Here is a 27,221-nt window from a genome sequence, read left to right on the forward strand (position 1 = left end):
GTCAAATTGTGCTTCCTGGGTCCTCATTAAAGGCCAGATAACCCATTCAGGAAGCGGATTTGCAAATCAACCAGCTGGTTGACTTGCCCAGTTAGAACAGTTAAAACAGTCACTGTAATACAACAGAACTGGAATATAATCAAGTTTACAAAGTGTGCAAAATGGTACATGTATAAATATGCCCATCCCTTCAATTACAACCTTATAATATACATGTTAGAGTCAAATGTTATGTTTCTATTTTATTTTCTACAGCAGGTAGGCCCAGCTATTATGACGATGGCAGAAATAACAGGTACTCCTAGCTCATGTCTTAGGAAGTAAATTATAAATGGCTTTAAAACCACGTAACAAGTCAGTATAGCAAGGAACTTGGTGATATGATCTTGTGCAGGGTTTATGCTGCGGTAACTGTTTTCCTCAACTGAGTGACTATTCAATGAGGGGAATAAGGTCAAACAGCCAAAGATGGGTTTTTGTTGAGTTTATATAAAAGCAATTTGATCACAAAAAAGCCTGTTAAGGCTGTTCCAAGCAAGGAAACATTCATATGAATAACATCCTTTAGTAATAAAAGCAAATGAAAGCTCCTATTAACCAGTATTCCCGTTTATCCAACTTATCGTTTACAGTGCCTGTCCCAGGTAGAAAAACTCCACAGCTCCCATTATGACACATTTCAGGCAACGCACCGGTCACCAAGTTCAAGTGTTAAGTCATGTTTTTTATCTCGGAACCTCAAAACACACAATGCTTCTCCTCCTCATCCTTCCTTCCTTTGGTTAGCTCACCACTAATGCAGACGAACTGATTCTAGAGCGCTCTGTTTCTCTGTGGGTGGTGCTACACCAAGAACAATGAAGTTGAGGGCACCTGTTTCCGGTTTTGAACTACAGCTGGGTGTATACCATGTGCCATTCATGTGCAGCTCAGAGTAGAAGCAGTCACATGTTGTCACTGTTTCCAAAGTGGTTACTTTTCAGGAGAAGGTAAAACTCTCTTTTTTGGAATTAATTAGGTCTTGATTTTTACTTGCATAAACAGATGACTAAGCAGTAAGACATACTAATCTAGGAAACAGGGAGGGGCACAATGTTAGTCTTGGGAAAAAAAAAAAAAAAAAACACAACACTGATCAGTCATAATATTAAAATCACCTGCCTAATATTATGTATGCCCCTCTTGTGCCAACAAAAAAAACTTTGACCTGGTTCAAAGCATGGACTCTACAAGACGTAAACAGCAGATCCTTTAAGTCCTGTACATTGTGAGATGAGGTCTCCACAGATCTTAAACCCTTTTGCCGGTTTACCACTTGGGTACTTGGGGAACACCCCACAAGACCTGCTGACTGGAGAGCAACTTGTCAAAGCTGCTTAGATCCTTACAGTTGCTCTTTTTCCTGCTTCCAACACATCAACGTCAAGAACTGACTATTTACCTGCTGCATAATATGTATGGCACCTCTTTGCAGGTGCCACTGTAACAAAACAGCAAGGTTAATTAATTCAGTTTGTCGGTAACTTTTACGTTTTGGCTGATCAGTGTACATGCATAACAGTCTTCCTTGCAATCATACTCACATGTTGGAACAATTAAATGTTTATGCAATAACAAACATAATGAACGGTCTTGAATTGAAATGCTATACAAATAAATCTGACTTGACCTGACATTACAAGATGTGGTGGCTTTTCTATTTTATTAACACTTGACAGGAGATAACCTGTACTCAATATGTACAGTATATTCTTTCTGGATTGAATTCCTAAAGCAGTGTTTCATTCAGGTTCTGGTGTTAGATCCAGAAGACACAAAAGGAGCACTGGAGCAAAGAAGAAATTCTCTTTGTCTTTGGATTACTTTACTAATCTTATGTACTAACTAATAACTGTATGAAATGTGCAAGCAACAGGTCTGATCAGCAGAATAAAGGTCATTTCTGCATAATATTTCAATGATAAAGTTGTTTTCCTTAACAAGGAACACACTTGTTCTTGTAATAAAAATTGCTTAATTAAAATATTTATTTCCATTGATAACAAAAACAAACAACAACATACCATTAGAACAAGTGTGTCCAAACCTTTGCATACGACTACAGTGTAGCTTATATTGTGCAATGCTTAAATGGCTCAGTTGACGTTTAACATGTGAATCGATTCGATCGACTTGTTATTTGTTTAAAGGAATCGATTCAAAACAATGATTCGTTCACGAGTCGGGTGTCGTACGCTGGAGAACTGTAAACTAAAAAACGTAAAAATGCAACGAATAATTACTGAAATAATACAGAAGACATCGCACATGATGTGCAGTCATCATACGAATAGATAAAGGATCAGGTAAGCGCGTGTGTTGTGTCGGGTTTCAATGCTACACATCCGCATTTTGTTTACCATGTCGTGTAGCTACTCAACTGAGGCGAAAGGTTCCGTCTGGACAAAAAAAAAATCTCCAGGTAGTGACAGACTGCATTAATTTGGCTCATGACATTGGTAATATGGAATAACATAGTTAAAAATGCATCTAGTAAATCTACATTTTAGTTGTACGTGAGATATCACTGTTTAATTACACGAGCGGAACCGGCAGGCGCAATTGTCTTCGCTAGTCTGCGTGTCAAAATAAGAGTCTCGGACAATGAAGTGCGGCCAAGCCGGTGCGATCTATTCAGCTGATAATTCGTGCATGTTATAAAATGTCATTACATCAGTCCTTCGTGTCTTCCCTCGGTCTGTTGTCGGTGTCGCCATGGTCTAGTCTCTTGCGCGACTGCCAAAGTAAAAACCAGAAGGGTTGGCAGCTCGCCTCAGTGCAGCGCGCTATTAGCAGCGGTATTTATTGCCTGGACAAGCAGGAGCCTCTATGGAGAGAGTCCTCATCGCTTGGACAACGGCAGCGCTGCAGAGACGAGCCAGGCGGTTTTTTCCTGGCCGATTTAAAACTATAGAAACGTTGGCAGCAGGTTAAACTGGCTTAACCACAATTTGTCCTGACTCCAGTATAATTCTGGAGATGTGACTAATGCGCAATTGGAAGGATGCAACTGTGAAAGGATTATGGGCTTGATAGAGCTGAAAATGGGCATATTAGGACACGTCGGAAAGTTGTGAAATGGGGAGAACAAGTCTGTGTCGTTTGTTTGTCCACTCGCCCTGACAGGAATATCGAAATAAGCTCCTGTGAAAGTCGGTACGTATGATGATAATTTAGCAATTTATCACTGCGCAGTAATTTATCAAGCTTTTCTTAATGTTAATTTATTTCTTAATTCATTTCTGTCTTATATCTCGATATAACGGCTGGCAAGGGATTATAAAATATACGATTAAATATCAGACATGGATGACTATTCATTTGATAATCTTATTATAGTAGTTTTTTATGATGGTCTGCCTGTAAGTACAGACACCTGCTAAACTACGCTGTTAAACGTGGCTGTCCCGGAAAATCCTGTGTCCCAAAAATGGCAACTTTACAGAAGAAGGAAAAACCCCTCTAAACTTTTGGAGCGTTTCTGTTGGTCCATTCATTATGAATCGATACTTTATAAAAAATTAAAAAATAAAATAACACATATGCTTGATTCATATTGTATAAAAAAGTATGTCATATTGTATTATATTGTATAAAAAAGTGAAAAATAATAAATAAAAATGGAGATACAAGATTTTTGTATGACAGCAAATATTAAGGAACTAACCTCATGTAATTCTCTTTTGCAGTCTTTGGTCTGCATATTGCCAGACAGGCATCTCTTGGGCATCTACAGAGCAATAAGGTGAATATTCATATTTTCCCTAGAATGAGTCCCATAAGTACTACACTCACAGTCTCCTATTTGAAGGCTTTCCCTATTTAAGATGACTTACAGCTCAGTCAGTGGAGCCTGAATTGTCACTGACATGAAATGAATAATAATTCCATAAAAATCAGTACAGGGTAGTACATGACTGCTGATCTCTGAGTGAAGAGAACGGGCTTTGTTCCTCTTTCTCATCAATCCACAGTGGTGCTGACCAGTTGGGATCATCGGTCTGCTCACATATAGGGAATTGGTCAGTTAGGAATCTCCTCGAAGTCTGATCAGCTGTTCTCTATGACAGGGCATGAGCAGATTTCTTAAAAGGGGCTGCATATGGCTCAGAGGAAGTGTGTGCACTCAAGGTACTCAAGGTACTGAATCTATTCTTTGCTTGACCAGTGAAGTGCTCACTGTCAGGGTGGGACAGTCAAAGACCACATTGTGTTAGTACTATACCCACTGTAGTCTATGACTGTCCCACTCTGACACAGTAAGCACTTCACTGGTCAAGCAAAGAATAGATTCAGTACCTTGAGTTTGATTGGTATTAGGATTGGTAGAATTCACTTATTATTTAAGGATGGAAGTTGCATTTAGGTAATGCTTTAGGTCTTCTACCTAAAAACATATTAACTACAATGTGTAGTCACACGACTCTCCAGTGTGCAACACGGAAGAAACCTGGAGGAAAACGCCAAGCCATCTGAGCAACCCAAGCAGATTATATAAACGTTATTAATAATAATAGAGGAAAAATGTTAATGTTAATTAATCACGACACTGATTTGAAACTATATCGCTCAGCACTACTGTGCATACACTTCATTTTACTTATGCAAAATGTTCTGCTCCTGACTTTTTATTATGCTGTAAGGGTTACTAATGGGTTACATGCAAAGCAATGCAAACTGTCTGAGTTGTTCCTAAGTGGCAGTAGTGGGGGGGGTGAGAGTGAGAGTTTAGAAGAGTTTAGAAGAGTTTAACAGGTTAATATGGTGCATTTAGCTGATGGTGTATACGACTGCTTATGATGTGGGAATTGTACTGTACCAACATTAGTACTACTAAACCCACCTGGGTTAGCATTCAGCATTTTTATTATTATATACTGATATGTGTTTTGTTGATTTTCTAAGTGAAAGCACATTTCTGCAAGAAACAAACATAACTAAGGAAATTACTAATTTTGTTCCTTGAATTTAATATTTAATGTGTTTTTAATTTTTTTACATGCCATTTCAAATACTTTTTTGGTGTTAAATTAAGGAAACAGTCCTTGTGTATTGCAATGTGCAGAGTGTGTCCTCTGTAGTATAGTTTTACTTATTTACATTTACATATTAAATGCTCATATATACAGTGGCATGCAAACGTTTATGCAAAGCTGGCCAAACTTTCTGATATTGTAAACAGTTAAGTCGTTGGAAGATCATCTTATTTACAAAAGGCATAAAGTTACACACCAAATATTCTTTTCAACATTTTTAGCAAGAGACAGTGTAGGATTTTTGTTCTGCACAACATTAGAGTGGAAAGAGGAAAGGAGCACCACGCAACAAAGATGGGCTCCCCAAAAGATTTCAGCTCTCGGATAACTTTTCTCAAGGTCTCAGGCCTTAATTAGTTTGTTGGGGCTGTGGCTTTTTCACAGTAGTCATCAGAAAAGGCCAGGGGGTGCAAATTTCTAAGCTTTATAATTACTCTGACTCCTCTCTGAACATTGTAAATAATTGATGACCTTAAAGCAGGAGAAGGCTATAAGAAGACGGCAAAGCGTTTTAAGGTAGCCGCTTCCTCAGTTGGTAACGTTTTTAAGAAATGGCAGTTTGGAGGTCAACAATTGGAGGTTAAGATGAGGTCCAAAAGACTGAGAAAACTTTTCAAGTGACACCTACACAAATATGACTTTTACAGAAGACTCCTCAGAAGAAAATTTTCCTGCATCTTCAAATTTAGCAAAATAATGAAATATAAGCCTGTTGCATTTTGGTAATGAGTTCTATGGACTGAAGAAGTTAAAACAGAGCTTTTTGGATGCAATGAAAGGGTATGTTTGGGGAGGGTGCAAAATATATATAAAAAAAAGAACACCTCTCCAACTGTTAAGCACAGGGGTGGATCGATCATGCTTTAAGCTTGTGTTGCAGCCAGTGGCACAGTGAACATTTCACCGGTCAAAAGTGGTTTCTTTAGCAGGAAAGTGATCATAGATACACCTGAAATCCTCAATAAAATATTGAGGTTGATGCAGTATGATACTTTTTTTTTTGAAACAAAGAAACTGGCAAAACTGCATGAGTATTTGTATCATATTATAAAAATGGAGTTTAGCATAACCCTGCATGTGATTCACTGAAAAACATTGCAGTTTCTAGACAGACATAATTATCCATCTTTTATTTCCATCCAGTCTAAAAGTTGTAGTCTAACAAGTTGAACCCTTGTTTTTTGTTTCTTGTTTTCTATTCAGAGTGTCTTTAAGTGTCTAGGAAACTGGGCTTCTGTGTGGAGACCTTGCTAAGAGCGTATCAGCTTATATCAGCGGATAGTTTTCTGTTTCTAAAGAAACCCCAAAAGCTGAGGCCGAAAAATAACACTCCTCCATGGTTGGTCCTCCAAATGTGGTCCCAGTATTGGTAATTGACCTTTGTATCCCAGTGGAAAAGGCTGCATAGACAGGGGATTTTAAATAACGGACATGTTATGTAAGTAGAAAGACTTGTCACTGAGGAAACTGAGGTAAACAAGCCCTGCTGTGGTTTGACCCAGCCCCCAGGGCCTGGTAACCTTAGTAATTTCCTGAAGATCTCAGCAGGCTTAGGGACAGCACCGGGTTTGCTCATGCTGCTTTCTGTATAACCTGAGGGAAAGTGGGTGGAGAGATCTTAGAGTTGGATGTGAGGCAGTTATGTAAGCTTTAGAGTTTCGTGAACTAGAGGATTTATAGAGGCGCATGATCATGTTTGTATTGGCAGATAATATCCGCAAAAAATGTGCATTGGACAGATACAGTGGGGAAAAAAAGTCACCAATTGTGCAAGTTCTCCCACTTAAAAAGATAAGAGAGGCCTGTAATTGACATCATAGGTAGACCTCAACTATGAGAGACAAAAAGAGAAAAAAAAATCTAAACAATCACACTGTCTGATTTTTAAAGAATTTATTTACAAATAATGGTGGAAAATAAGTATTTGGTTAATAACAAAAGTTAATCTCAATACTTTGTTATATATCCTTTGTTGGCAATGACAGAGGTCAAACGTTTTCTGTAAGTCTTCACAAGGTTGGCACACACCGTTGCTGGTATGTTGGCCCATTCCTCCATGCAGATCTCCTCTAGAGCAGTGATGTTTTGGGGCTGTCGGCGGGCAACACGGACTTTCAACTCCCTCCAAAAGTTTTCTATGGGGTTGAGATCTGGAGACTGGCTAGGCCACTCCAGGACCTTGAAATGCTTCTTACGAAGCCACTCCTTTGTTGCCCTGGTAGTGTGCTTGGGATCATTGTCATGCTGGAAGATCCAGCCACGTTTCATCTTCAATACCCTTGCTGATGGAAGGAGGTTTGCACTCAAAATCTCACAATACATGGCCCCATTCATTCTTTCATGTACACGGACCAGTCGTCCTAGTCGCTTTGCAGAGAAACAGCCCCAAAGCATGATGTTGTCACCCCCATGCTTCACAGTTGGTATGGTGTTCTTTGGATGCAACTCAGCATTCACTCTCCTCCAAACACAACGAGTTGTGTTTGTACTAAACAGTTCTACTTTGGTTTCATCTGACCATAAGACATTCTCCCAATACTCTTCCGGAAGATCCAAATGCTCTCTAGCAAACTTCAGACGCGCCCGGATATGTACTGGCTTAAGCAGGGGAACACGTCTGGCACTGCAAGATCCCTGGCGGCATAGTGTGTTACTGACGGTAGCCTTTGTAACGTTGGTCCCAGCTTTCTGCAGGTCATTCATTAGGTCCCTCCGTGTGGTTCTGGGATTTTTGCTCACCGTTCTTGAGATCATTTTGACCCCCTGGGCTGAGATCTTGCGTGGAGCCCCTGATCGAGGGAGATTAGCAGTGGTCTTGTAGGTCTCCCATTTTCTGATTATTGCTCCCACAGTAGATTTCTTCACACCAAGCTGCTTGCCTATTGCAGATTCAGTCTTCCCAGCCTGGTGCAGGTCTACAATTTTGTTGACAGCTCTTTGGTCTTCACCATAGTGGAGTTTGGAGTGTGACTGTTTGAGGTTGTGGGCAGGTGTCTTTTATACTGTTAACGAGTTCAAACAGGTGCCATTAATACATGTAATGAGTGGAGGACAGAGAAGCCTCTTAAAGAAGAAGTTACAGGTCAGTGACAGCCAGAAATCTTGCTTGTTTGTAGGTGACCAAATACTTATTTTCCACCATTATTTGCAAATAAATTCTTTAAAAATCAGACAATTTTCAGATTTTTTTTTTTCTCATTTTGTCTCTCATAGTTGAGGTCTACCTATGATGTCAATTACACTTTTACACAATTGCCTCTCATTTTTTTAAGTGGGAGAACTTGCACAATTGGTGACTGACTAAATACTTTTTTCCCCACTGTAGGTCATATAGTGACACTGTCACAAAAAAACTTTTCCTTTCCATTTTTGTTGTTTTTGACTTTTTTTAGCCTGATTTGAATACAACATTTTAATTTTTTTCTTTTCTATAATTTCCATTTTGAAGATGAATGGTGTTGTGGGATGGGGACGATTTCATAATGTAGGTATTGTACTCCAGATCAGCACTACTGGACTAAGTGTCTTTGTTTTTGCATCCTCAGCAGCAGATATGTACATAAAAAAATATCAGATATCAGCTTTGGCTCACCATATCGTTGCACTTTGAATAGCATCATTTAATTACTTTGTATGATTAAAAAGTCCCATGAAACAGCAATGCCACATGCTTAGAAAATTAAAATTCTGAAGTTCACAGACCCAGAGAACAGCTGAAATTCTGGCATCCTAAAGGATGTCCGTAAGCCTATTCAGACTAAGCCAATAGTGACAAAGTCCAGGAAACCTGGGGGGAGCCCAAGACTAAGTAGGGGACACCAGAAAAGAGTAGACTAGAAAACATGTTTAGGTGTGTCTGTACTGATTATGAAATGAATGTTATTTGTTTATTTATTAATAACAGATATGAACATCTAAAGTGCAGATGAGGGCATCCCTAATCACTCCTATCAATGGGAAAATTAGGACAGCGCTTGTCCACTCTCTTTGCTTCCACAGCTTCTGTTCCTCTGCTAAGGCATTACACTAGATGTTGGAACATTTGCTGTGAGGATTGATTGCAGGGTAGAGGTGTAATGGTGAGAGAGAGAGAGAGAGAGACAGGGAGACAGACAGACAGACCGACAGAGACATTTAGTCTTCTCTTTCTTTACTCTCCATCGACTGAAAATAATCAAGTATTCCTAACATTCTGCTCTTTTTCATCTTTAAACTCATGAAATCGTAGTGAATTGGACAAGGATGGTGTGTTGGTGTTGTTGGACAGTTGTAGGCTGTGTGTGTGTGTGTGTGTGTGTGTGTGTGTGTGTGTGTGTGTGTGTGTGTGTGTGGAAACACATCAAACATGCTAATGTGTATATTTTACTGTTTAATTCACCACAAGCTATAGCAGATACCCTAGAGAGAACAGCCTTTAACGATCTTCATGACTGCCTGTTCAAATTTACCCCTTCAAAGACTGGTAGAACAGGGCTGGAAAAGCCTGGTAAAACAAACTCGTACAGAACCATAAGGGCCAAACCCCAGCATGAACCGAACCATGACCTTTGTAAGTCAGCCCAATTCTCTAGCCAACTCTTGGCATCAGGCATGGTGACCTTGCGCTCGTCTATGGCTGCTCCAGAGCATTGCTTTCTAGAAAAGCAGTGCTGGCTTATAGAAACTGTGTTTGCACAGTTCAATGCCTTTGTCATCAATGGGTAGAAGCTGAATTCGCTCATTAGAATAGATATTGGAATTTGAATAATGTTTGATGGTTTGCTTCCAGTTTTTTTGACCTGAAGTTAAACATTAGTGCTGGAGGTTTACCCAAGGACTTGGCTAATTTGTTACGTGTGGGGTACGAGTCAGGTTAGTAGGACAAAGGCTATGTAAACCGCTATGGATAATTTCAGTAGTGTCATTTTCCTCATGAGTCATAAGGACACAGGTTTATGGACAGGCATGTGTCTGCTTACCTGTATAAATCATACTATGTCTGATGTGCCGAGTTAGTGCTGGGTACATTTTCAGGATTCATGACCATTTCCTAGTCTGTTTGGCGGAATAATGTGAACAGTTGGTGTGTTCTCGCTGGTACTCCTGTGAGTTCATTCGTAATCCTCTGCCACGCTTGGTGTGTGTTTCCTACACACCCTCAGGAGAAAACAGCAGACAGTCAGTGGGAAGTGAAAAATCCTTTTGTTCTGGCAGTTTGTAATTGCCATATTAGTTAAAAGCACATGAGCAGAACTTGCTCTAATGAATAAATCTATTTAGTCTTCAGATGAGCCATAATATGTCTGTAGTTGTTTCACTTCCCAGTAGTTGTATTACCCAGACTGTACAGTATTACCCAGACTGCACAGTTCCTAGGGGGTTGTCCCTAGGGCTGTAAAAAGTGCTGATGCATTGTGATGCATCAGTCTGAGGGGGATAATACAACTACACAGATTCTGACATGTTAGAATTTTAATAGTTAACACAACACTATGTAGCATTTTTACCTTAAAAAACAGCTTCTTTCTGTTGCTGGAACACTGACCTGTAATAGGCTATTCTGGGCCTCAGTTTGGTGGAGCTGCATGAAACCTGTGAGAACTGCATAACCGGAGTCAAATTTGTGTAAAATCCTCTGATGTTACTCTTACTCCTCAGTCTACATGCTTCTTTCACTTCAGATGCTGGTACTGCATCTCTCAGCTTGTTAAGAAATGCACATTTATAGCAGTCAATGAGTGGCAGCTCACAGCGTAATTTGTAATAAAATGTGCCCACGAGCACAAAGTGCCAATTCTCACACTTGCTGCTTTAAGAGATGCCACTGATTAGATGCGAGGTACATATTGGGCTGATTTTTAAAAATGCTAGATTGCATATTGTGTCATTTACCGTTACTTCCAAAGTTAAGGGATTTAAAAGGAGCCCCCCCCCCCCACACACACACAATAACATCCTCTACTTTTCAAGGAAGGCTTTCCTCTAGATGTTGGCACGTTGCTGTGAGGATTTAATTGCATTCAGCCACTAGAGCGTTACTGAGGTCAGGTACTGATGTTGGATGATTAGTTTTGAATCCTTCCAGCTCCATTATTCCAGAATACACAGTTTCACTGCTCCACAGCTCAATGCTAGAGGGCTTTATACCCCACTAGCTGGCATTATGAGGCTCATGGATTTCTAGTCCAGAGGGGCCTGTCCTATTGACAGTGCTTTGTCTATGGAGATTAGACAAACTATGCAGGCATGTGTGTGCATATTTGATCAGGTTTGTTAGCAGTGGATCCACCTCAGTGCAGCTTTTGGCATACTTTTCGGCATTTAGTGAATATTCCACTAAATGATTCTACGAGTCACACTTCTGGATTCAGTTTACTGAATCACAGTAATGGCTTTGAATGAAATTGTGATGAAAAACTAGTAATTAAATGTCCTTATTTTGTCTCCCCCCCCCCCCCCCCTGTTCTCCCAACTGTTCCTTCCGTATCCTCCTCCCTCCATTTTTCCACTCTTCACAGTAGCGATGGCCAAACATGAGGAGAAGCAACAACGGCAGCAGTCCTGCAGGCCAGTGGAGGCACCAGATGGTGGTTGGGGTTGGGTAGTGGTTGGAGCGCTCTTCATGGTCTCAGCACTGGTGTTTGGACTGATACGCAGTCTGGGGGTCTTCTTTGTGGCGTTTGTGCAGTACTTTGAGGAAAGTGCACAGGCGGTTTCCTGGATAACCTCCATAGGAGTGGCTATGCAGCAGTTAATCAGTGAGTAGAAATGCAGAACTGCAACTAGGGTGTATTGGACAGAACCAATGTTGTAGCTGTCTTGGTAGTGCATGTAAAGTCAGGTCTCTTAGTAGTTGCAGTGATGGCTTCCCTTATTTGCATAAACTGCTCTTTGGACTGAATATTGAGAGTTAAACTCTTGAAGTGAAGCCTTTACTTCAATCACACCATACTCATCTCCTTACACCACCTCAGTGGATTTGAAATTAAGCAAAGTAAAAATAAATAAATAAATAAAGTTTGCCTTTTTTTGACTGGATTTCACTGTACATTTAATTGTCAAATGCAACTAGTCATATGAGGTTAATTACACACGTGTATGCAGGTCCTATAGGCACAGCTGCTTGTAATGCTTATGGCGCTCGTCCTGTTGTTATGCTGGGAGGCTTCCTGTCTGGACTAGGACTCATCTTGGCATCTCAGGCTACAACACTTGCACACCTTTACCTGACCATGGGAATCATATCAGGTAACCAGTCTGCTATGGTCACACTATCAAAACAGAAAACAAATTCTGCAGTTATGTTAGAATTTGCAATGCTTTACAATGTATTAAAACACACTAGTGGGTCCATAATGTGTGAGTTCAGGATTCCTTCATTATTTTTGACCAAAATATTAAACTATATAGCTGCATGAAAATGTTGCTAAATGCTTCATTAAATACTTTTTTTAAATGACTGAAGAAAACATAAAGCAAGACCACTTGCACTTTGCAATGCTCATTAAACAAAAAAAAACTTTTTTTTTCATTTGAAGTTCTGCAAGTTAAACACTGTTTGCAGAGTTTATTTTGGACCTTCTTAGAATCTTGACAAGCAGCACAATCAGCGAGACAACAATTCCTAAAGCAATGCAGAGAATCAGTAGCTACATGGCCTAAACTTCTATTTACCAAAATACACTATATATGGACATAAGAATTGGGTCACCTGCTCATTCATAGTTTCTTTTATAGCTACATGCATTTATAAGTGCTGTCCACAAACATTTGGACATAGTATCTATTTACTTTTCTTATAATTATATAAAACAAGCTTGAATTGGGAGCTTTTCCCCTAATATATTTTTTCTGTACTCTTTGTAGGTTCAGGTTGGGCTTTAGTCTTCACTCCAGCGGTGGCCTCAGTGATGCAGTATTTCACAACACGGCGCTCTCTGGCCATGGGCCTAGGCTTCACAGGTGTTGGCCTGTCCTCCTTTGCCTTCTCTCCACTCTTCCAGTACCTGGTGCAGACGTACACATGGCGTGGAGCGCTGCTCATACTAGGGGGTCTCAGCCTCAACATGGTGGCCTGCGGTGCCCTAATCAGACCCCTTAAACCCCCCAAAGTTTTGGAACGGGTACTGGTAGATATTCTTCTTTTTGGTGCTGTGGTTTTTCAGAAGTATTTGATAGCACAGGGATGTTTACAGAGTATGTAACAGAGTGAGTCTCTAGTTGAGAGTTAATGTTATCTTAACATCATGATAATTACTTCCAAGTCCAATGCAGCTCCATTAAATTCACCTAATTTCAGTTCACACTGCTGCCCATCTGAAGTTTACTGAAAATCTCATTAATACGCCAGAAAGTAAGCTTAAAAAAAAAAAAAACACGTTTGGCAAAAACACTGCATTCCAGCATAAGAACCTTATTCCACTGTTAGGCATGGGGGTGGCAGTGTCATGGTTTTGGGTTACTTTGCTGCCTCAAGTGTAGCTTGTTGAACCTGTGAATTCTGGATCACACCAGCAAGTTCTACAGAAGAATGTCGGGGTATCTGCCCATAAACTGAAGTTTAACCATAAGCAGATCACATAGAAAGACCACAATGTTTAGCACACAAGTAAGTCTGCAGTGAAGTAGTGCAGAAATGTAGCATTTTAGAACGACCAACGTCTAGACCTTAATGCAGGAAGCCCACTGACCTCACAGGGTAGAGTTCAGTTAAAAGAATGGGCCAAAAGTGCTCCAGCCTGCTTTGCAGGAATGTTTGGTTTTTGCTGTCTAAGAGGGTCACAGCAGTTACTAAAAGCAAAGGTTTAATACTTGTTCAGACACAGATAACTTTAAGATAGTTTTGGCCAGTTAATAATGTCAAAAATATAGTATTTTTGAACCATTTGTTTTATTGGGTTCTCTTTTTTTTGGATCTTCTTGTGATGTTGGAATACAGAAAATATAAAGCACATATATATTTTTTTTTATATAAAGATTTATTGAATAAAAAAAAAAAAACTTTATATTAGTTGACCCAGCTGGGCAGGGCGTAGCCCATATCAGCAGAATAGTTCTTTCGACCTGACTTTGTTCACCAGTGGATGTCCCAAAAATTTTATACAGAGGGGGTGTAGAGGATAAACGTGAGCTGCATTGTAACACAGTTTTTTCTTTTGTGAGACTCAAACAGGACATTATTTTATTACTTTTTCACCACCAGAGCCAAAAGGCAGATAGGTACAGCACAGGTAGGGGTCAGATACAATAAGTTAAGGCTGTGAAATGACCTTAAAGACTTTGGCTAATGGCACGATAGCAGAAACTTGAGAAGTACTGTGACCTTGGTAGACAAAATCTCCTGACTCATTCCCACCCATAAAGAGTCATGCGATTCCAATCTGTAGCCATTCTTCTAGCCATGGGCACATTTTTAATGCAGAATCACTGTAGACAATGGAGCTTGGTCAAACCTGCAGTTCCCACAATCCTGGAATGCCTGGAAAAGTCAGAGTTTTTTAAAATGCTCGCCTGGTGAGGAATGAATTAAAATGCTTGAATTTTATTTCTTGTCTTCAGTAAAAGATTAATTATGTAGTATTTAGTATGTACAGTGTGGAAGCGTTTCTGATAATGAGTATATAGTTTATTGATTTCCTTTGTTGATGTTGCCAAATTGTTACTTTAGTAAATCATTTATTTCTTCAGTTATACCCCTGATTCTAATTTATTATTGCCCAAGACATTAGCAGTTCAAATTAAAAGCAGTATAGTACAAATTCTATACTGCTCAAAACGTTTGGCAACATACTACACATTATGCCTATGTTAAACCTGACTTTGCACAATTGGCCTTGCTCTCTCCGGGTGGTAGATGAGCTCGCTCTCTTTAACCATATCACTTCATTGTGATGCTGGCTGGCATGGTTGTCTGCTAGCCGATGCATCAGATCTGGGTACCCGGCATTTCCTCTGAGCATGTTGGATCAGTTCTAAAATGTTCTAAAAGTTACGTTGGCTGGTTGTGCATGTGTCGGAGGATGCATGTGTCAGTCCTCACCCTCCCAGAGCATTACATGTGTGATAGGGGGGGAGTGGGTTTAGTGATTGGCTAAAACTGGAGAGGAAAATATAAGATATATAGTGGAGCTTTTTGACCAACATGAGCCCTGTTATATCTGATTTTTGAAGAACCTCATAATAACTGTGAAGCATGGAGGTGGTGCACACCTGCACACCATTCTGCACACCACAAAGTCTGCTCAATTTCGATACTTTTACAAGAAAAAAATCTTTATGACTAAATTATGTCCAAATAAAGCAACCTTTAAAAAGTGTATTTGAAGTTATTAAAACTGAGCATGGACATTTTTAAGTCCATTTAGACTTTGGGAGTTTTATCTTAAAGCATAATGTGTATATGAGAACTCTTCCCGTAACATCAAGAATTTTGGCAGAAAGGGAAAAACATTACTGCAAAATGCTCAACAGTGGTTGAACAATGGTTTTCAACAGACAGACCTTTTTTTCCTCCTATATGGAGCAATCGTTTAAAGTCAAATTTCTGTGTAATTTTTCAGTTTCTTCTTCTTTTCTTTTTCTCTCTCAGGCTGAAAGTTCTTGCAAGTCCAGAGGCTGTACCTCTTTCCTGTCCCGTGTGTGTGAGTATTTTGAGCTGTCACTGCTGTCACACAGAGGCTTCCTCACCTACAGTTTGGCCGTCACTTTCTTCAATGCCGGCTATTTCATTCCTTACGTCCATCTGGTGGCCCACAGCCGCCTCATCGGATTCAGTGAGTACAAGGCTGCGTTTGTCATTTCTGCCACTGGCATGACGGACATTGTGGGCCGAGTGGTGTCTGGCTGGACCTCTGACCTTCGCCGCGTACGGACGGTCCACCTCCTAACTGTTTGGACTGGGTCAGTGGGCCTCTTTCTCCTGCTGCTGCCACTGTGCTCTCTCGGAGGAAACTACGCTGGACTCTTGGTGGTCAGTCTAGCGTACGGGTTCTGCGCTGGGGCTATGACACCACTGGTGTTTGCTGTGGTTCCAGAGATTGTGGGAATGGACCGCATGCTGGGAGCGCTTGGTCTACTACAGCTTATAGAGAGTGTGGGAGGCCTACTGGGAGCACCACTGTCAGGTAAGATGCTACCAAATGGTCATTATCACATTTCTTTTCTCAAGGCTGAGGCCCTCTGGGATCTTGTATGAAACTCACATTTTGCAGAATGTCAATTCTCCAAAAAGGAGTGCAACTGGCTCAAAAGCAGCTTGAAAATGACAGTTTCAGACTTCTCAGACAGCCTTTGGGTAACCTCAACATCACACAAATCTAAGAATGATAGATAGATCGATAGATCGATAGATAGATAGATAGATCACTTCATTTATCCCACGGGGAAATGTTTTTACAGCAGCAAAATTAAACAAGAGAGCAGCATAGAATAAAGGCACTTAAAATAGTAGTAAGAAGTGGCAAATAGGAAACAGTAAATCTGACTATAAATACAGCTATATTAATAAATACAGCTATAATATACATAATATAACCCAATTATATAAAAAGAAGTACTAGAAAAAGTGATTGCAGTGCGGTAATTACATTAATATAATGTAATATACAGAATGTGTAATGTAACAGTGCAGTAACTACATTAATATAATGTAGTGATGTAAGGCATCCTGGGGTATCAGTACAGTATAAGTGATAAACAATAGAGTTTTAAAGTGGCAGTGCAGATCACAGAGCTGTGTGGCAGTACATAGTGATGAACAGAATAGTGTCCGATTGAGAAACAGCGGGACTGTTCTATTAGTACACTCGGTGCACAATAATGTCCCGGCACAGTGACGAGGCGTTGTACAGTGAGATCGCTGTTGGGAGAAACGATCTCCTGTACCGTTCCTTGCTGCAGCAGAGCTGAAGGAGCCTGTTACTGAAAGTGCTCCGCTGCTTGACCAGTAGATCATGGAGGGGGTGGGAAGTGTTCTCCAGAATGGCAGTGAGTTTGCTCAGAGTCCTCCTTTCCATAACCACTTCAAAGCCTTCCAGAGAGCAGCCCAGGACTGATCCAGCTTTCCTGATCAGTTTGTCAAGCTTACTGGCATCTCCACTCCTGATGTTGCCTCCCCAGCAGATTGCAGCAAAGAAGACAGCACTAGCAACAACAGACTGGTAGAAGGTCTCCAGCATATTGCTGCACACCTTAAAGGACCCGAGCTTCCTCAGAAAGTAGAGTCTGCTCATCCCCTTCCTGTACACAGCCTCTGTGTTGGCCTTCCAGTCCAGTTTGCTGTCCAGGAGGACACCCAGGTATTTATAGGTGTCTACCCGCTCCACATGATGGTAATGGGACCGGTCGTGGTCCTCTTCCTCCTAAAGTCCACCACCATTTCCTTGGTCTTGGCCACATTGAGAATCGGGTGATTCCTCTCACTCCACACAACAAAGCTGTTAACCAGGTCCCTGTATTCTCCATCCTCATCATCCCTGATGCATCCGCCTACCACAGAGTCATCAGAGAATTTCTGAAGGTGGCAGAGTTATGACCTGTACTGGAAGTCAGTGGTGTACAGGGTAAAGAGGAAGGGAGAGAGAACAGTTCCCTGTGGTGCTCCAGTGCTGCTAACTAAGCACTCAGACCGGTTGGATTTCAGCTGCACATACTGGGGTCTGTCAGACAGGTAGTCCATGACCCAGGCAACAGTGGACCTGTCCACCTGCATTCTGTCCATCTTTCCCCTCAGCATCAGAGGTTGGATGGTGTTGAATGCACTTGAGAAATCAAAGAAAGTGATTCTCACTGAGGAGTTGTTGTGGTCCAGATGGGCGTGCACCTTCTGCAGTAAATAGATGACCGCATCATCCACTCCGACCTGCTGCTGGTAAGCGAACTGGAGGGGGTTCAGGAAAGGGCTGACCTGAGCACTAAGGTGTGTCAACATAATCCTTTCCAGGACCTTCATGACGTGTGATGTGAGGGCCACAGGTCTATAGTCGTTCAAGGAGAAGGTGGTATACCAAGATCACGTCAGAATGTATAGGCCATGTAAACACAGAACCGCTTTTCCAACATGTTGGTTACGCAGCTGTAAAGGACCCCATTTGCCATGACTGGCGGAGGCCTATGTAGCAAGAGATTTGGGGTAAGAGAATGTGCATCCGTACACAATAAAAGGTATGCTGAAGGTACATAGAGGGCACTCGTCGATATTTTACAGCCTTGTGGACCTTGCACAGATTCATACTGCAGAAATGCAAATGCCCTAGTTGACTTCACTGAAAGGGAGGAAACTGGCATGAACCTGCACCTGAAACAAACCCTGCAGAGGTTTACAAATCCAGAGTACAGTCAATGTTACAGCTAATGCCATTAAAATGTGACAAGATTTTTACTACTATAGGAAATGTTCACTCAGTCAGAGTAACAGTACATTAGCATCTCTGTGGAGATGGTATATACAGGGGTGCCATGCAAGAGCACTTTTCACATTAAGTGATACTGTGTCCTTTTTGAGCTTTTCAATTGCAAGTCTCAGCTGGTTATAAAAGTCAAGTCAGATTTATCTGTATAGCGCTTTTTATAACTGTTGTCGTCACAAAGCAGCTTTACATAATTAGTAATTAATAAAAGACAGAGACAAAGTAGAAAGAAGAAAATGTATAAAAAATAAACCATTTACAAAAATAAATAGTGCTGCTATTGTTGGATGTATATGTCTCTCTGCATTGGTTATTGTGTCTGAAGTACTGTATAGCGCTATGAAAAAAAGATATTTGCCCCTTTTTCCAGTTTCTTCTATTTCTGCATGCAGTATTTGTCACATTGAATTTTAATGAGATAAAGACAACTCGATTAAAGTTTTGTCCATTTGTGGATGATTGCTGTCCTGATTTTAGTGACTTTGTTTTGCATCTGAATTTAAATCTCTTTAGACTCCGGCATTGTGCTGCTAATTTAAGTGCTGTTTAAATTTAACAGGTTTAGCAGTAATCATGCCTGGGTGTGGCTAGTAAAATTCAACCCAATTGTCAAGAGAATTTGGTTAACTGCTTGCTTACTTTTTTCCATGGGTGATATAAGTTTTAAATCTTTATCTTGAATAAATGGAATGATCACTTAAAAGCTGCATGGTGTGCTTACTCGTGTTGTACTGGGAAGGGGCAAATACATTTACATTTATGGCATTTAGCAAACGCTCTTATCCAGAGCGACTTACTAAGTGCTTTGCTATTTACCCAAGAAAAGCCTTAGCTAGTTAGAATAGACCAATAATTCAAAGGATACCTCTAAGCTTAGACATTACTAAACACAAGACAATAAGGTGACCATAGTACTCTAATCGTCCAAGTATCCTTTGAAGAGGTGGGTCTTCAGTCTGCGTTTGAAGACAGCGAGCGACTCGGCCGTTTGGACACCCAGGGGAAGCTCGTTCCACCACTTTGGTGCCAGGACAGAAAAAAGCCTGGACGCTTGTCTTCCACGGATTTTGAGGGATGGCGGGTCGAGCCGAGCCATACTTGAAGCTCGAAGGGCTCTTGATATGGATCGGCTTTTGACCATTGCCATCAAGTACGGAGGGGCTGGTCCGTTCTTGGCTTTGTAGGCCAGCGTCAGGGTTTTGAATCTGATGCGGGAAGCAGCTACAGGAAGCCAGTGAAGAGAACGCAGCAGTGGAGTGACATGGCTGAATTTAGGGACATTGAAGACGACCCGTGCCGCTGCCTTCTGGATGAGTTGCAGGGGCCTGATGGTGCGCAGAGGAAGACCTGCCAGAAGAGAGTTGCAGTAGTCAAGTCTTGAAGTGACAAGAGACTGAACGAGCACCTGGGTGGCCTCTCTAGAGAGGAAGGGTCGAATTCTCCGGATGTTGTACAGGAGAAATCTGCAGGACCGAGTTACGTTTGCAACATGACTTGAGAACGATAACTGATCATCCATGACTACACCAAGGCTTTGAGCTTCTGTAGAAAGAGTGACCAGTGAGTTCTCAAAGGTGATGGCAAGATCATTTTTTGGTCCAGCAGTTCCCGGGATGTACAGCAGCTCCGTCTTGCTGGGGTTGAGTTTGAGGTGGTGAGGCATGCTGAGATGCGGGCAGAAACCTGTGTGTCAGACGGTGGGAAAGAGAGTGTGAGTTGAGTGTCGTTGGCGTAACGGTGGTAAGAGAATCCATGAGTGGATATCACTTTACCAAGAGAGCGAGTGTAGAGTGAGAAAAGAAGAGGACCAAGAACCGAGCCTTGTGGAACGCCAGTGGAGAGACTACAAGGAGCGGACGTGTCCCCCTGCCATGTTACCTGGTATGAGCGTCCCTGCAGGTACGATGCAAACCATCGCCATGCAGAGCCGGCAAGGATAGACAGGAGGATCTTGTGGTCCACTGTGTCAAAAGCTGCGGAGAGGTCAAGAAGGATCAGAACCGAGGACAGTCTGGCAGCTTTAGCTGCATGGAGCTTCTCTGTAACTGCAATGAGAGCAGTTTCAGTAGAGTGAGCAGCTTTGAAGCCAGACTGGTTAGGGTCCTGTAGATTGTTCTGAGTGAGAGAGAGAGAGACAGTTGGTTGTAGACAGAACGTTCGAGAATCTTTGAGAGGAAAGAGAGAAGAGAGATAGGTCTGTAGTTGCCGATGTCCAAGTTGTCCAGAGTTAGTTTCTTTAGGATAGGCACAACTCTGGCAGACTTGAAGGCCGATGGTACATGACCTGACAACAAGGAGCTGTTTATGACAAAGGAGATGAAAGGAAGGAGGTTTGGAGCGATTGTTTGGAACAGAGGGGATGGAACAGGGTCTAGTGGACAGGTGGTAGGATTATTGGAGGTGAGAAGATGTAGGAGGTCATCTGTGGAAAGAGGAGAGAAGCAGGTCAGAGAAGAGGGAGGAGGAGGGCAGTGCCTAGAGAGCGGGGTAGAGGCAGGGGGGAAAGATCGGCGGATCTTGTCAACATTTTCTTCAAAGAAGGAGACAAAATCTTCTGCAGACAGGGTAGTGGGAGGTGGGGGAGTAGGAGGGTTGAGGAGAGAGGAGAAGATGGTGAAGAGTTTGCGTGGGTCAGATGCAGATGATTCCAATTTCCCCCGTAGTAAGATGCTTTAGCAGCAGCAACTTCCGTTCTAAACCTGGAGAGAAGAGACTGATAGGAGTGGAGGTCGGAGTCGTGTTGTGAAAATACGTTTTTCACAGCACTGTAGCTCTGACATGGCAGGGCTTGCTGGCATAGGTCACTGCTGCTTGTCTGCATGGCACGAATTAAAAGGGTTGTCAGAATACTTTTGGACATGTAATGTAGATACTACTATATGTTACCACAAACTAAATGTCAATAAAGCTTTTAAATTGCACCCAATGCTGACACAGATGTGCAAATGGTTGCAGATAAATATAAATCTATTGGCACCATGCCTAACACGTGGCATGGGCTAGAAAGGTATAAAGCCCCCAGGTATTGAGCTGTGGAGCAGTAGAACCGAGTTCTCTGGAGTGATGGTGCTCCAGCCAGTACTTTTGGGATACGTTGAGGATGAGTTGGGGTGGTGATCATCCAACATCTATCAGATCCTTACAGAGATGCTTTGAAATCTTGTAGAGAGCCTTCACTAGACAGCTACTCCAACAGAAGCAGGACAAACTCTTTTTTTTTTACTACCCTTGATTTTGGAAGAAATAACAAGTATGAATCCAAGATGGCGCCGCGGAGGTGGCAGCCTGTTGCAGCAGCTCCTGCTCACCTCTGAGCTTTTTCCTAACTTTTTTCCTATTTAGAAGTTTTAAGTTAGGTTTTTGGTAGTTTAGTGTGCTATTGCTTTTTAAATTTTTATTTATATTATTATATTATATATGTGTATATAGTGTAAATTATGTATCTATCATTTTTTTTGTAACTGAGTGTCTTGCTATCCCTTTCTGCTGTGACACTGAGAATTTCCCCACTGTGGGACTAATAAAGGATTATCTTATCTTATCTTAAATGAGCTGGTGTCCCAATACTTTTGTCCACATAGTCTCTGTGCTGTATGTTCGTATTATCCTGTTCATTGTACTTATTGTTCTCTTTTTTTCTTCTCTTTTCTCAGGGTGGTTGAGAGACCTCACAGGTTCGTACACTGCTTCTTTTGTGGTAGCCGGTGGGTTCCTCATCATGGGCACCATAATAACAGCGACCCTTCCTCATTTCTTTTCCTGCACCAACCCTCAACCCCTATCTCCAAAGAAAAAGGCCAAAAACGAGTGCACTGAAGACGGGCTGCTTAAACAAACTTTATGTGCAGACTCTGCAGACCGCGAGAAGTTGCACTCTCTGGAGGATATACATTACTCGGGCAATGATTCAGGAAAGCCTTCCTATCACAATCGCACAATAGAACCGGGATCAGAAGCGGAACAGACACCTCTCACTGGAGACCGGACAGAGGCTGGGGCAGCGTGTGTGCGTGTTTGACCTTTGATTGGTGATTTTAAACTGCCTCTTTTTAGTGCAAAAGATTATAATGTGTTGAGAGAGAGTGAGGTCGTCACTGTAGCGAGACAAAAAAGAACCATCGTCAAAGTCGGCCACTTTGCATCACCTCAGGTAGGCGTGTAACGCACTTTGTATTTGCCACTTTCAGCTGTGGATAAGGTTCCTACGGTCCATGTTGATTCTTTACTGTGTCAAAGTTTAGGGTCTGATTATTGTCTTTCCATGTCTCTGTAGGCTAAAACATAGCCACTTCACACACAGACGCACTGACATATCATTGAAACGGAGGGCACTGCTTCTCTTCACATTTACGTATGCTGTGACCTCATTATTACCATAGTAACAGCCTTAAAATGGAATAAGATTTTATGGTCATGTCTAGATGCTTTCTGCCACACAGTGCACCTTCTATCATCAAACCAAATAACAGCGTCAGGATGTGATGCAAATTGAGGCCATTTGTTCGGTTTCTCCAAACAGCCTATGCTGCTGTACAGACACTAGACCAGTACACACTGTTACTTGCTGTCAAAATACCAAGCAGCGCTAAAAAAGCTAGAGCAGTGTCGGGGTTGAGCTGGAACCACTACCATTACCAAATTGAGGACTTCAACCCCCACCAAAGGTTCTTCACTATATAAATGGCAGCAAACATCGATCAGCCATTACATTACAGAACTGACCAGTAACATTGATTATCTTCATCTAGCCACTGTGGTGTCTGTGAAGTGGATATATTGAACATTTTTTGAGCAAGTGAGCTTGTATTGGAGGCAGGAAATATGGGCAAGCATAAGTATCTAAGCTACTTTGACAAGAGTCAACTGTGAATGCTAGACGACTGGGTCAGAACATCTCCAAAACATCAGGCAGGTCTTGTGGGGATGTCTGTTATGCAGTGGTCAGTACCTACCAAAAGTGGTCCAAGAAAGGACAACCTGTGAATCAATGACTGGGTCAAGACTAGCTGATGTGATCCATGGGGGCCAACCTCACAACTTACAGGACTTGCTGCTAACGCCTTGGTGGCAGATACTACAGGATGCCTTCAGAGATCAGTGTGGAGTCCATGCCTTAATTGGTCAGATCTGTAGGTGCCCCCCAGTGGTACTAATGTTATGGCTGATCTGTGTGTCCGCCAACAAACTTTTCCATATATAATAATTAGCCTAAGTGTAGGCTGTGGTAAATAAATAACCATTAGGAATTCAGCAGCATTCCAGTTTTTAAGAAAACAGATCAATTGGAGAAGCACAGCAGGAATTTAGCACTCGCTTCAGCAGTGTCCGCAATCGCAGATGGACATGCAATGTCACATGATGAAATCAGAAACGTCCCGCTACAACGTTTTTGCTGCTTTATACAAAAAGAACATTTGCAATGTGCTCATTTTTTCCCCTCACCTGCTCAATTTTGTTTATTTTACCCAATCTTAAATACATGGAGTGCATTAATAATATCATGATGTTTGATCACTGACCTCTGGTAACTTCTGGTGAAATCTGATAAATTCCTGTATTTTTTTTTATTATTTTTTTATATGAATATATACCTATCAACCATAAAATTTAGTACTACCTCCTTGTTTCTACACTCAACCTACCAAATAGGAGCACTTTGTAGTTCAATAATTCCAGACTGCAGTCCATCTGTTTCTCTGTATACTTTGTAAGCCTCCTTTCACCCTGTTCCTCAATGGTCAGCACCCCACAATACCACGACAGAGCAGCTATTATATGGATGTAGTCCTTCAACCATAAATATTCAGCCAACAGCATCCTGTAGGAAGCGTCCTGTGACCACTAATGAAGAACTAGAGGATGACCGACACACACTGTGCAGCAACAGATGAGCTTCCATCTCTGACTTGCACTACATCTACAAGGTTGGCCAAGTATGTGGTGGACAGTGGACAGTGTTCAGAAATTCCAGCAGCAGTTTGCTGAATGAAATGGACAATGGGTGTAGAAAGGAGGTGGTGTTAATGTTATGGCTGATTGATGTTTTTTTTTTTGTTTTTTTTTCTTCTTCTTCAGTATCAGCCCTACCATTTCCAATGTGAGAACTGCTTTACTCGTACTTGAAAACAGAAAATGCTGCTTATCTGGAAAGCACTTTTCAAAAACCACATAAACATGCTGAGAAGGTGACCTTTGCTCTTTTGGCATTAGCAAAGGCCCATTCCGATTACACACAGAATTAGTGCTGTGTAACGTGCTTTTATAGTACTTTATACTTTTAAACTTCTGGACTCTCAGCGAGTCTGCACTAACATGCCTTATGACATGCTGATGTTTTGCTTTATTTATAGAAGTCTGGTTTTAGGGTCTCTGACAGAGGTTACGTTTAAATGTGGGTAAATCTTGATGTTGCTCAGTTAGCACCTGTGGCACTCATCACAGAAGTGAACAATGCGAGCCAAATTTGATGAAATTTGATGCCATAGAAACTACCTTGTGTTTTGCCACTGTGGCAGTTCTTAGAACTGAGAAGAACCACTACAGGAAAGGACTGGTGACTTATAAGGTGACGTTTTCAAAGGACTGTGGCTGGACTGATTTATTATTATACCAAACACTTACTGGGTGACCTAGCTAAGCTGAACTTGTACATATTTAGCCAGCGGTGTGTTGCGAGAAGTGTTTTGGTTCAGTGGATGGACACAGCCACTTTTACAATTACTCTTTCAACATCTTCTACCAGCTTCCCTTACATGACTGTCCACCATAGGCTTGTCAAATTGGACATTATGTCCTGAATGGCTCAGCAGAATCTTGATTTTTAGCATTAGGTCTGTTCAGCCTTCTTGAGATATTTATTGGAGTTTGGACGTTTATTTGTATTTATTGTACAAAAAGAATCAAGCTTTTTAAGGGTTATAAGGATGACTAGGGTTGTTTGGTCTTATATCAGTTGCCCTGACTACAATGTGAAGGCCTAGATAGTATCATAGGTACCCTAGGATATTTCTGGTAGTTTTTCTAATGTGTAGTTTTTCTAATGTGTAGTATGTCATTCTTGTTATGGGTTAGCACTTGAAATATTCGGGCCAGAAACCTGTCCAGCTGTGTTCTTTAGTTTTCCTTGAACACACTGAGGTGAGCAGCATGTTGGTGGTACTAATACTTTTAGGAATAGACTTGATTTGCTTTAAGCTAAACATATGAGCCTTAATCTCTGTTATTGCCTCCGTTACTGCCAAGCCTCATATTCACACGACAGAGAAGTCTCTTTATCTGCCACACACAGGAATCCACTGGCTTTACAAAGACACATATAGCTGCTGACTGTTTTGAAAGCATCCTGCTGTTCACAGATGATCGCTGTTGTGATCATAAGATTGATCACAAGTCAGTAACCGGAGCAGACGAGTGCATTTTTAATGACATAGCTTTTCTTATTTGATAACTAATATTTATAAAATTTAGAATGAATTGTTTTTTTTCCACTCTAACTCGCGATGAATTTAGACTTGTGTGCAACAATTAACTAAAGACTAAAGTACAGGTCAGTGCACTAAAAGAATATTGTGTTTTCTGTTGAAATTGATTTCTTGAATCGAACTACGAGGCTGAGAATAGCTGACTCTGGCTCTTCTTTTCTGTCTGACGACATGACATCATGTGCCTGTGGTTCTGACCCTGTTTTGCTGACATACTCATTGTTTTGTCCAAGAATAATGACTACGCACAAATATAGATGCTTCTTGTGTTGTAAGTTTAGTTCTGGTTCTACTTTGAAATAAAAGTGTTTATTTAAGGGTTGAAAAATCATGTCCCTGTGTGGTTTTTGTTTGGATGTTCTTGAATGAATGGAGATGTACTGTTTATGTGAAAGACTACGGGCTCCTGTGTGGCACTACCATCCAAGCGTTGGACATTGCTGGTCTGATCTTCGATGATGCCACAGCCATCCATGGCCTGGAGGTCCTAGAGAGCACGACTGGCTTAGCAGTGTCTGGGGGGGTGGGATGGCCCTCTCTCACACTGCAATGAGTCTGAAACCAACTGAAGCCGGTTATGCAGCGCTTCCTGGCGCTGTTGTATCAGTGACAGTTAAAAAAATGAGCAGCTTGACTGCACTGCAGGACCTTGGAGGGGGTATTGGCAGTCCAAAATGGGGAGAAAAATGGGACAATTTATATAAAAAAGAAAAAACACAATGAATGGTTTTAAAGCTCATAGTACAATTTGATGACAATTAATTGTATTCATCCTGAGCTTTATATGGCTTTACAACAACATCAGTAGAGGAACTGTATCATTTAACCAAACAATGTTCTTGAATGTATTTTATTGTACTGTATCTATCTATCTATCTAGAGATAGATACTAATCCATTTATTTATTTATTTTAAGTACTAAACTTTAAAATAAGTTGCTTTTAAATGAAGACCTTTACTTGAGATGAGGGTTGAAGGAGGCTACAGATTTGAGACACCGCAGTAAAGGCCCTTTGGGTCACACAGAGGATGGGGTTAATAATATCCTACAGTTTAATAACACAGTTTCAGCCAAATAATAAGGATTTTCCTTAAGCTACCTTTAAAACAAATCAAACATTGGTGAAATAAAAGATAGGGGCAATAAGGGTTTGCTCTCATGCAAGAAACATTTATCTCCATTTTAACAGTGGTTCTCTACTTCATGTCAGAATGTCATAAAGTATGAACAAATAGAAATGCTCCAAAATTACTTGGAATTAATTCATTTTAGATTGACC

The 27,221-nt window shown here is 41.2% G+C and overlaps 1 protein-coding gene across 3 annotated transcripts; it reads left to right on the forward strand.

Moving 5' to 3' along the window:
• Positions 1-2,259: 2,259 nt before the first annotated feature.
• On the forward strand, positions 2,260-26,269 carry slc16a13 (solute carrier family 16 member 13). Of its 3 annotated transcripts, none has more exons than XM_072687535.1 (7): positions 2,260-2,345; positions 3,729-3,784; positions 11,573-11,812; positions 12,159-12,302; positions 12,921-13,177; positions 15,643-16,177; positions 22,114-26,269. In XM_072687535.1, the coding sequence occupies exons 3-7, from the start codon at positions 11,578-11,580 to the stop codon at positions 22,476-22,478; spliced, it is 1,536 nt and encodes a 511-aa protein (XP_072543636.1). In that variant the 5' UTR covers positions 2,260-2,345; positions 3,729-3,784; positions 11,573-11,577; the 3' UTR covers positions 22,479-26,269. The 3 variants fall into 3 exon arrangements, with proteins under 3 accessions (XP_072543636.1, XP_072543637.1, XP_072543635.1); XM_072687536.1 differs by lacking the exon at positions 2,260-2,345 and adding an exon at positions 2,649-2,662; XM_072687534.1 differs by lacking the exon at positions 2,260-2,345 and adding an exon at positions 2,725-3,195.
• Positions 26,270-27,221: the final 952 nt, after the last annotated feature.

The sequence above is a fragment of the Salminus brasiliensis genome, chromosome 9 (genome assembly GCF_030463535.1).
Source record: "Salminus brasiliensis chromosome 9, fSalBra1.hap2, whole genome shotgun sequence".
NCBI lineage: Eukaryota > Metazoa > Chordata > Actinopteri > Characiformes > Bryconidae > Salminus > Salminus brasiliensis.